We start from the raw sequence: 11,558 nt of genomic DNA, 5'->3' as shown, positions 1-11,558 counted from the left end.
CTGGAAATGAAACTGAGAATTACTGTTTAATTTATTTATTCTCTGAAGTGAAAAGCACTCTCTGGGCTCCCTTGGCTGAAAACAATGCACTGCTACTCATGAAAAAAATCTGACCTTAAATAAGTAGTACTGGAAGGGGTACTACAACTATATGGCTGTAAAATAAGAATATGTGCCTTTACATGATGCTTTTGAGTAATATTTTTCCTACCGGCATGGAGCTTCCTGGGTATCCTCCAGAGTTAGTCCCACTGAAGAGAGCAAGGCAGTCAGTACAGAATCAGGCCCTGACCAGCCAGTGTCCATAATATTTAATTGGCATGACAAGCTTCCCAAATATTGCCAAAACATCTTGTGAGAGGAATTTTTCAATTAGTTTCAGAGGGCAGCAGTCTCTTCAGATAAGGATAGAGGCAATTTCAACTTCTTAAGTTGTTTCAAATGTACACAGAAAAACAGAGTTTCTAAAGCACCAATCACTGCAAAGTCCTTGAAGTTTATGGCATTAAGCTGCTAATCCACAACATGGTACTTTTAAGTTTTAACTGTGCTTCGATAGTTTAATTATCGTCTATTTTAGCTTTGGATGGTTTGATCTACAGTTCATATGAGCCTATCTCATTGCCATCGTTCATATGAAAAACCTTTGAAGCCAAGGGGTTTACCATGTGACTGAGCTCCTCAGGACCTCTGGTGTGCATGTAAGTGGAGCCTGCACAGTCCTATAATGTGGGGGAGGAACTGTGTCTTTTGGTTTGTGTCTGCGGGTTTCTTACTGCCCATGTGAAGATACAGTGGAGACCAGTGATGCAGACATCCGGAAAAACTGAGAAACTATTTTTGGATGCAAGTTCCCATGTTTGCAGCACGTTTCTTTTACAGAACAACAAGCTTTGCTTTGGGGGCAAACGGCACATCTGGAGCCAAGGAGGAAGAAGGGAGCTCCAGTGGTTTAGATGAGTCATTGTTCCATCTTAATGGAAAACCTATAAAATATCAAACTGCCAGAGAGTAACAGATCTTTCAGGGGTTTATTAGTTTTACAGGTCTTATAAAAATTACTGGAAAAACATATAACTTTAATAGCTGAAAAGTGAAAAGGTTTCATGAGCTTAGGCTCAGCCTGTTTGGATCACGGCATCACTACACTTCTACAGCTGGGATGTGGCACACCAGCTGCAAAAATTCCCCAGACTCTCTCACTTTTGTTTAGCTGTCCTCCAAGGTCACATGAAAGCTTGTGGCTAGAGTTCCCCTTTCATGAAAATACTTAGATCTCTGGATATAGCTGAGGCTCTTCCTTATTCATAGCTTGCCTGGCAATTTCTAAGTACTAATCCTGTAGACTGAATTTTGCAGCTGATGAAACCACCCAGGAGTGTTACAAGTCTGGATATATATATGTTTATCTGCACTGCATACTCAAGAGGCTTACCAGGCATAATTGCCAGTCAGGAGTATCAATTTAAGTAAGAAATTATGTCATATTTCCAGATTTGAAGAGGTATCACAGAAACTATAGACTAGACTGTTAACAGGGATGACACAAATCATTAGGGGTTACAAAATGGAACAACTATTCTGACTTTCAGTCACAGATACTGAGGCCATAATAATTAGCTACATTCAGCAGCCATCAACTCTAGCATAGCAGTCAGCAGAGCTCATCACCTTGGTCTAGAGAATCACAGAATAATAGAATCATTTAGGTTCAAAAAGACCTTTGAGATCATCAAGTCTAACCATCAGCCCAGGACTGCCAAGCCATCACTAAGCCATGTAGCTAAGCACCACATCTACATGTTTTTTAAATACCTCCAGGGACGGTGACTCAACCACTTCCCTGGGCAGCCTGTTCCAATCCTTCACCACCATTTCAGTGAAAAAAATTTTCCTAATATCCAGTCTAAACCTCCCCTGGCATAACTTGAGGCCATTTCCTCTTACCCTGCTGCTAGTTATCTGGGAGGACAGACTTCCTTCACCTGCCTAGAACCTCCTCTCAGATAGTTGCACAGTCTCCTCCTCTCCAGACTAAACAACCCCAGTTCCCTCAGCCACTCCTCATAAGATTTGTGCTCCAAACCCTTCACCAGTTTCATTGCCCTTCTCTGGACACACTCCAGCACCTCAATGTCTTTCTGGTAGTAAGCGGCCCAAAACTGAACACAGGATTCAAAGTGCAGCCTCACCAGTGCCGAGTACAGGGGGACAAACACTTCCCAAGTCCTGCTGGCCATGCTGTTTCAGATACAAGCCAGGATGCTGTTGGCCTCCTTGGCCACCTGGGCACACTGCTGGCTCATGTTCAGCCGGCTGTCAGCCAGCACCCCCAGGTCCTTTTCCCCCAGGCAGTTTCCAGCTGCTCTGCCCCAAGCCTGTAGCGCTGTGTGGGGTTGGTGTGACCCAAGTGCAGGACCCGGCACTTCTCCTTGTTGAACCTCATTGGCCTCGGCCCATCGGTCCAGCCTGTCCAGATCCCTCTGTAGAACCTTCCTGCTCTCCAGCAGATCAACACCCCAACTTGGTATTGTCTGCAAACTTACTGAAGGTGCATTCAATACCCTCATCCAGATCGTCAATAAAGATATTAAACAGAACTGGCCCCAGTACTGAGCCCTGGGGAACACCACTTGTGACCGGCCACGGGCTGTGTGTAACTCCATTTACAACCACTCTTTGGGCTTGGTCATCCAGCCAGCTTTTAACCCAGTGTAGAGTACCCCTGTCCAAGCCATGAGCAGTCAGTTTCTCCAGGAGAATGCTGTGGGAGACAGTGTTAAAGGCTTTACTAAGGTCCAGGTAGAAAACATCGACAGCCTTTCTCTTGCCCACTGGGGGGGTCATCTTGTCATAGAAGATCAGGTTTGTCAAGCAGGACCTGACCTTCATAACTCCACGCTGGCTGGGCCTGATCCCCTGGTTGCTCTGTATGTGCCTCATGACGGCACTCAGGCTGATCTGCTCCATAACCTTCCCCGGCACTGAGGCCAGGCTGACAGGCCTGTAGCTCCCTGGATCCTCCTTCCTGCCCTTGCTGTAGATGGGTGTCACACTGGCTAACCTCCAGTCTCCTGGGACCTCCCCAGTTAGCCAGGACTGCTGATAAATGATGGAGAGTGGCTTGGTGAGCTCCTCCACCAGTTCCCTCAGTACCCTCGGGTGGGTCCCACCCAGCTCCCTAGACTTGTTTGTGTCTAAGTGGAGCAGCAGGTCACTAACTGCTTCCTCCTGGGCTGTGGGGATTTCATTCTGCTCCTCCTCATCCCTGTCCTCCAGCTCAGGGGGCTGAGTTACCTGAGGGTAACTAGTCTTGCTGTTAAAGAGTGAGGCAAAGAAAGTGTTAAGTACCTCAGCCTTTTCCTCATCTTTTGTGGCAATGTTCCCTGCCACATCCAATGAAGGATGATCATTCTTGGCCCTCCTTTTGTTTCTAATGTATTTGTAAAAACATCTTTTGTTATCTTTTAAGGCAGTGGCCGGCCAGAGTTCTAGCTGGGCTTCACCTCTTAATTTTTGCCCTGCATAACCTTGTGACATCTTATAGTCCTGTAGAGTTGCCTGCCCCTTCTTCCAAAGGTGATAATGTCTCCATTTTTCCCTGAGTTCCAGCCAAAGCTCTCTGTTCAGCCAGGTTGGTCTTCCCCACCAGCTCATCTTCCAGCACATGGGGACATGCTCTTGCCCCTTTAAGATTTCCTTCTTGAAGAATGTGCAGCTGTCCTGGACCCCTTGGCCCTTCAGAACTGTCTAGCAAGGGTCTCTGTCAACCAGCCTCTTAAACACGCCAAAACCAGCCCTCTGGAAATCCAAGGTAGTGGTTCTGATGACCCCCCTCCTTACTTCTCTGAGAATTGAAAACTGTCATCTCATGATCGCTATGTCCAACATGTTCTCTGACCACCACATCACCCACCAGTCCTTCCCTGTTTGTAAACAGCAGGTCCAGCAGGCCATTTCCCCTGGTTTTCTCACTGACCAGCTGTGTCAGAAAGTCTTTCACACACTCCAGTAACCTCCTGGATTGTTTCCTCTTCGCTGTGTTGTATTTCCAGCTGGCATCTGGTAGGTTGAAGTCCCTCACAAGAACAAGGGCTGGCTATCATGAGACTTGTAGGATCTGCTTGTAGAATGTTTCACCTGCCTCTTCATCCTGGCTGGGTGGTCTATAACACACTCCCACCAGGATATCTGCCTTGTTGGTCCTTCCCCTGATTCTCACCCATAAACACTCAGCCCTACTGTCACCATCATCCAGCTCTAGGCAGTCGAAACACTCCCTGACATACAGAGCTACTCCACCACCTCTCCTTCCTTGCCTATCCCTTCTGAAGAGTTTGTAGCCACCCATTGGAGCACGCCAGTCATGAGAGTTATCCCACCATGTTTCTGTGATGGCAAGTATGTCACAGTCTTCCTGCTGCACGATGGCTTCCAGCTCCTCCTATTTGTTGCCCTTGCTTCAGGCACTGGCATAGATGCACTTCAGCTGTGCTATCGATCTCAGCCCAAATCCTGGCATGTTGCCCCAGGCTCATCTCTAATGATCTTAGTTTTATTCCCTTCCTCCTTCAAATCTAGAAGATTTGAAAAGCTAAGTCATTCTCTTACATCATTACAGCCACCCTAGGATGATGACAATTAGACCGTTGCTGATGTCAAGGTAGTCAAAGGTGGCTGGATCGCCACAATTACCTTGGTAGTGGCAGTGACAGTTCATTTTATCCTATAATCTGCATAGAGACTGGTAAAAATGATGTCTTATAGAATGTGCATGCATAAGGCTCTCCTTAGAGCTGGTAAAACCACAGCCAGGCAGATCCTGCTGCTTTCTGAGCCTTTTCCATTACAGGTATACATACCTCAGAAAAGAAAGAAAAGAAAAGAAGAAAACCCATTGAAATTAAGCACAGTTCAGTCTTGTGTACCCAACCTGAATAGGTGCCAAGCGCTTCAGGCAGACAAAAAGGTCTGCTTGCTGCTGAGACACAGAACTTCTGTGGAGTTACCTGGGTAATAAATAAAATAAACTACATGGAAAGTAAATTTGTACATATGTAAGAAAGCTGAGCTGCATCACATTTCTCTGGTAGGTTTTAGATCTTTGAAAGATTTTTATTTAAAGTGGAGCATGACTATGCTGGGGCCTCTTCTACTCATTAGCCAGCTACAAATGAAGTACAGCACAGATCTCACCCAACAGATGCAGGGATTTATCCTTCAGTCAGATGCAGAGGTCACTCAAGCAGAGGCATGTTTTACAGTGACACCAAGAGTCTTGATTTGCAACCTCTCATTCTGGAAAGCAATTGCACTACAGTGACTACAGCCAACTTACCCAAATACAACGATGTTAACACAGTTTGGGACTTCTGATTGTGAAATCATGAAGCTTTATTACTTTGCACTGAAGTGGCCCACGTCCTGTAAGAAAAGCAGGAGAATAATTAGGAATTTTTTAGTGAGCTAAGGTGACTCACAGCTATATTTTGTTGATGGAGATTATAAAAACACTTAATTTTGGCATTCTCCTTCTAAAATGTATGGCAAAGTGGAAGAGACTTGATTTAGTTTTGTTCAAAATTATTTCTAACTCAGTTTATAATGATTTTGTTTCCAGATTTTCCTTTCTGCAAAAATAACTTTTGCTCTCTAGGTTTGGGCATTTAATGCCCTTTTTACCAGATTACAGGTAATGAGATACACTTTCATGTTCCGCTCACCCAGCCCCAAACGACAGAGGGACCTTTTTGTGTCATTGCAAAATTTCCTGCACCAAAGGTCAAAATAAATCTGTTGGTAATTAAGCCGCACCAACTGGCCAAAGACTTTTTTACTCCTGTAAGCTTGTTACTAGACTAAGTGGAAGCAATGGCCTAGGTGAACCAGCTCTTGTGTTATTTGTTGCATGGTATCATAAACAGCGGACATTAATACTCATTTCTTGCTAATGCATTCAGATTCATTATAAAAGAGGAAAACAAAATTAATGGATTTGAGTTTACAGTGGATTTCCATTAGGGGCTTGTGTTCTAGCTGCCAATACATCTGGATTTCCTAGGAATGAATGGGTTTAACCACAGTGTAACAGTTGTTCATAGAAAATCATTAATTAAGCCATGTAAGAGGTTTTGTAAAAGCATTCAAAGCAATGGGAAAATTCCCAGTTGCCTCTGCTTGCTTTTAGCATGATGATATATAACCCCTTGTGCTTAATCATAAATTCGTAAATTGATGCATAATTTTCACAGATTGTGATATAGGATATATTTACAGTCTCACAGTACAGGAGTTAGAGAAACAAGATTTTGGAAAGGGAACACCTTTGTGAAAACACAGGTTCACATGTGTTGCATGCTGTGACAAAATATAGTTATAGTACAAGGAAACAGTTATACACCTTCTAAAATGTCACTGGGAATGAAAAGACAAACCAACTGGTTGCCCATATTTCTGAAATATTTTGCTGTCACGCATTTATTTCACACAAGTATTTTCTGTGAAATAGAGGATGGGTTACGAAGAAAGAATAACAACTTTAACAGCAGAATTTGTTAGCCATATCACCACAATATAGCCCTAAGAGGGACTTTAAGAATTCACTTGCACCAAAGCTGGATGACAATCTGACTCTCAATATATTTGTGTAACCCCTGTTAAGAGTCCTTCAGTTATGGCAACATCACACCATTCCCACGTCATCTACTCCTTTAGTATCTTAAGGTAATGTATTTTTCTTAATAGCTTACCTGAACTTTGCTGCATTTTGAGCCCATTATTTCTTGCCCTAGCTTATTAGGATATGGAAAAGAAATAATTTCTTTCAGATACAGATCTATAGTCTATCAAAGGACTAATGGAGGCCTGTGCAAGACACCTGTACAGAGTTTGATAGGATGTGCAGGCAGAGAAACTTTAAAATTCAGTCAGTTCCTGCCACATTTAAAGATGCCCTGCATGCTTCATAATAACAGAAACAGAGCAGGACCATATACTTAAGAGTGCAAGCAAAGTAATTTAAAAAGTATTGAAGTATTTAATGACAGACACATGTAATAACCAGAAACAGTTAAAAGTGTACAGACAGGGAAGGAACTGGTCAAATACATATAACAAGGTGACTCAGTGTTGTTGGGCTTGGTCTTGACAATACGATCACGAGCAGATGTTATTGTGCTTTCAACTTCTGGACATAATTAATAAAAGAACCTGAGCACTGAATTCACTATTGAACAGCATCTGAGTGAATGATAGCTGATAGGTGGTAGAGACAAACACACAGTCAAAATTAATACGGTTTAGTGTGTGATTGACAGTGGAAAGTGCTAAGCTGAACGGCAACCCTTTGCCAACAGCAGCCAACACGGGAGGCTCACCAACACTTTCTGTTCAGAGAATATAAAGTGTATGTTCTGTACAAAGACTAAAAAGCCTTGCCTCATCTCGCCTCACTCCTCCTTGTCAAGGCCTTTCTGCCTAAATAGACAGTATACACACGCTCTTATGGAGTGTGCACTCCTAATACAGAAATAAAAGCCTTCCCTCACCTCACCCTGCCTCCCAGAGGTTTTCTGTCTGTATACAGAATTACAGTTGTTGCTTCACCTCACCTCACCTCACCTTGTGAGGCCTTTTCCCCCGTGCAGAGCACTCACGTTACCTCTATGTGTTCTATATCTAAGCCATAGATAGCGTGTGTTACCTGTCTATAGAGACAGAAAAGCCTCAGCCGGGCAGAACGATGGCAGGGGTATGTACGGTATGTCTGTGCGTCGTGGCAGGGGCGGTGAAGCTTCCCCTTCCCCGGGCCTGTCCACCCGCACCCTCAGGGTTGCAGGCGGGGCAGGCGGCCCCCACCGCCCGCAGGCCAAGCGGGCCGGGCCCGGCCTCTCAGCCGCACAGGCCGCGCCCCGCAGGGAGCGGGGCAGGTCGGGCTGCAGCACCCACCCCCGCAGGGACCGAGGCCCGGCACGGCGGCGGCGGGAGGGGCGCCCGGCCTACCTCACGCCGGGCAGGGCGGTGCCGCGGAGGCGCCGCCAGGGGGCGCTGTGGCCGGCGGCGTTAACGGCCGCAGGGCCGCGGTGGCGGGAGCGGCGCTCGGGCCCGCCTGCGCGCTCCTGCCCTCTCCGCTCCCCTGGGGCGGCCGCGGCCTCCCGGCCCGTCGGCGACTCTCCACGCCCGGCTGCGGTCGGGGCGGAGAAGCAGGAGGAAGAGGAGTGGGCCGGAGTGAGGAAGCGCAGCGAGAAGCCATGTCCGCGCCCGCCGGGCTGCCACCGCGGCCCGCCGGTGCAGCCGCCGCCGCCGTTTACCCGGGCGGGCCCGGTGCCTCCCGGGAGGCCGCGGCCCCTCCGAGCGGCGCGCCCGGCTACCAGAACGGTGAGGGGCGGGCGGCCGGGGCGCGGCCTAGCACTGGCGGCCGCGGCGGCGGGGAGAGACGGTTCGTGGGGCCATCTGCGCGGCTGCCCCGCGGGGGGCCCGGCGGGTTCCGGGGGCCGGGGGGCCCCTGCTCGCCTTTCCCTCCTCCTGGGGTGGCGGGAGGTGCGGGGCGCCGCGGCAGCCGCTGAGGGGGGCGGCGTGGGCGCCGGTCCGGCGGAGGGCCCCGCGGGCCGCGGCGGAGTCCTTTCTCTGCAGGGCGGCGGAGGCGCTGGGGAAAGGCCCGGCGCGGCGTGCGGAGCTAACTCCCCCGGGGCGCGGGCTCTGCCAGCCCCGGCGGGGGGCGCGGGGGGGCACCCGCCTCCCTGCGCGCCGGTTGGGACCCGCTCGGTGCTGCGGCGCCCGCGTCGCGGCCTCTCGGGAGCGCTCCGGCGGCCGGGGCGCCTCCAGGCCTCGGCGCTGGCAGCCGTGCCCGAGCGCGGGCAGCGAACCACGTATTGCAGACGGGAGTGCTTACTTCGCAACTGTTCATGAACTTAACAGTAGTAGGTGGGTAGGCGTTCCCGCAACTGGTTCTTGGATTTTGAGTTGAATAAGCAAGATTGGGCCGGTGAAATGTGGGGCACTGAAAAACGGTGGTGAAACGGTTCAGAGTCACAAAATACTGACTTGCTTTTCAGTTGAAGAGGTGCTGAGCCTTTAACAGTACGTGAATTAAAATAATTACCGTGCAGTTCCTCGTTTTTAAATTGGTGCGCTATAAAATTAGTTCTTTATTAATACACCTCGTTAACTTTAAAGAATGCCTGTATGGTCTTTGTCCCCACCTAATGATGGTTTGGTATCTAAACGGGGCCTCTTGCATAGAGTTTTGGCTTCTGCTGTGAAGCTGTTTTTTGTAGTCGAGCTGTTTTGCGCACAGGTGTGTTTTCTGTACAGATCAGTACGCAGGCTAACAACCTACAATACTTTTTACTCATGAATATTTCTTGTGTCCAAAGTGGTAGTTAAGCACTTACGTGTCTATAAAGTAGGTTGAGTCAGTTTGCAGATAATGCAAAAGTCACTGAAGTGTAAGAAAACAAAAGTAATTAAATGGTAGATTTTGGGGAGATACTAATGCCTTAGATGTGTCTAAACTTTAATATTGTAATGCTGAGTTTTGTCAAAGTTACTCAAAAAATGCCAGCTTACGTGGCTTTTAATAAAAACACGTGTCATCAGGACACAGCTACTACTGCATCAATAACCTGCAAATATCATAGAAAGAGAAACTGACACATGTTCTTTTTGTGTTTTTAACAGAATGAAACTGTAAAGAGCCATCATTGCAGTTTGTTACTTTAATTAACTCGATGTTTTTGCTAATATCCTCAAAAATAGCTTGTTTAAAACCTTGTAATAGACCACTTAATTTCTTCAGAAGTCTTTCCTCAGTTCTGGGAAATTTGTACACTGTTCAGTAACAGTCTTGAATTTTTGTTGTATAACTTGCAGACTACTCAAGTTAACTTTGGCTTCTGTGTTCCTTAAGATATCTTACAGTAACGTGTATTTGATCATTTGCAGGCAAGAACTCTGAATTTGTCATTTTGTGTCATTTAGCAATAGCATTACAGAATTTTTAGATTAGTGTATCTGTCTTCTTTTAGTACTAATCTTCTGGAGTTATAACACAGGATTTGAGTCTTTTTTAAATTGTGATAGGAGGGGGAGAAGAGGGGGAATAGTAACAGGAAAAAAACTACTGGAAACTTCCATTCTCTCTGATAGAAACTAAATTTCACAAAGATTGACATCACTTTTGAAATTTCATTTTACGTCGGTACAGTGGAGTGTAAGTGTAAGATACTTAAGTGAATACAGCTATTTCTGTATTGGCTGAAAGAAAACGCTAGTGCATCCTTTCAGATGTTTAGAGTGCTCTATGTTTTAATTTCATAAACCATGGATTTTTCAGGTAAAACCTTGAAGTTCCAGGGATCAGATGAAAGAGAGACTGGTTTTTTTGCAGAAAGCAAGCAATCTGTTGCACATACAGGATATTAAAAAGGATGTTCAGCTTTGTTTTTTAATAAGTTTTGCTTGCTCCAATGACTAAGTCCATTTGAGACCCATGAAGACTTCAGTTTTATTATAATGTGGGTTTTTAAAAAATTCTGTTTGTGTTTGGGTTTTTTTCCCATTTCTGTTACGGTGCTCTTAGTTTGATCCTGTACTCAAATTAAGTGTTAAAAAAAAAAAAGGCGCCTTTGAGGGGGTGTTCATGAGTTTGGGACTTTGAAATATAGTTCTTCTGAATACAGTCTTGCAAGTTTGAGAAGCTTTTATTGTAGTAGTCTTACAGGTGACTTTGTATGTAAGTGGAAAGTGACCAGTTTTCTGACTTCAGCATAATAAAATGTTGCTTGTTAAATCACTACTAAAAGATGGTGTATTTTTCAGTAGCATGGAGGACTTCAGTGCTAACAATTTAAACTATTGAAATGTAACACTGAGAAGCTAATTATACTGAATCCTCATGGTTCTTCAGAAGATTTGTCTAGTGGTGTCTACAAATGGTTTGTGAGTTTACCATTGTTACCTCTACTAGCATTTTGGGACCTTAATTTTCATTGTGGCGTTATTTAGCTCTGTTTTCCATCCCTGCTCGGATTTTGGGTCTTCTGGATAGTTTCATTAAATGTGATAAAGAGGTAGAGATCTGAAAGATACGAAATTTCCTGAATATTTTGCGAAATGGGAAGCTGGGTGAATGAAGGAGCCAGGCGTTCATTGTATGACTGAGCTGTTGTGAGAGCTCAGCAGTGGCTTGATGTGCTGGCTTGTTTGCTGGCAGTTAACGAGGCACAGTAATACTGCTCTCTGTCCATCCCATAAGGGACATGTGCGGGAGCTGTGGTGAGTCTCTGGAGGTCAGTAAAGGGATGTTAAAAGTTAAAGAAGACGTAACATGTTCTTGGCTGGAAAGGAAGTTGATGTTGTAGTTTATGTACATAGACTACATGTGGGCAGGGTATATTGCAGATGGCTAAATTATTCAGGTGAGAGAATGCATGGACATAAAACCCAAAGAAACACGAAACTAGCAAGCAAAGCTTTACTAATTCCTGTAGTGCTATAGCCACAGCACTGGGTTTGGTTTTTTTAGTGGTTGCTTTTTCCCCCCCTTAAAAAGTGATAAG

The 11,558-nt window shown here is 45.9% G+C and overlaps 2 protein-coding genes across 5 annotated transcripts in view; one reads left to right on the top strand and one right to left on the bottom strand.

The window, feature by feature from the left end:
* The window catches only part of COL25A1 (collagen type XXV alpha 1 chain), a 365,971-nt gene extending 358,052 nt beyond the window's left edge, over positions 1-7,919 (bottom strand). The window contains exons 1-2 of the mRNA XM_080374081.1: positions 7,703-7,919; positions 5,339-5,424 (exon numbers count right to left, since the gene is read on the bottom strand). The gene's annotated coding sequence lies outside the window, so the exon portion shown is untranslated. The remainder of the gene's footprint in view (positions 1-5,338; positions 5,425-7,702) is intronic.
* A 179-nt stretch (positions 7,920-8,098) lies between these two features.
* SEC24B (SEC24 homolog B, COPII coat complex component) overlaps positions 8,099-11,558 on the top strand; it is a 49,712-nt gene continuing 46,252 nt past the window's right edge. For 2 of the 4 annotated variants that reach the window (XM_080374028.1, XM_080374027.1), the window contains exon 1: positions 8,099-8,376. In XM_080374028.1, coding sequence (XP_080230154.1) covers positions 8,250-8,376 — 127 coding nt within the window. In that variant the 5' untranslated portion in view covers positions 8,099-8,249. Of the gene's footprint in view, positions 8,377-8,497; positions 8,923-11,558 lie in introns of those variants that run through there. The other 2 variants (XM_080374030.1, XM_080374029.1) reach the window with 2 other exon arrangements.

This window comes from Falco punctatus (genome assembly GCF_963210335.1).
Source record: "Falco punctatus genome assembly, chromosome: 1".
Taxonomy (NCBI): Eukaryota; Metazoa; Chordata; class Aves; order Falconiformes; family Falconidae; genus Falco; species Falco punctatus.
The sequence above is the reverse complement of the archived record's forward strand: the minus strand, read 5'-3'. Positions and strand labels throughout refer to the sequence as shown.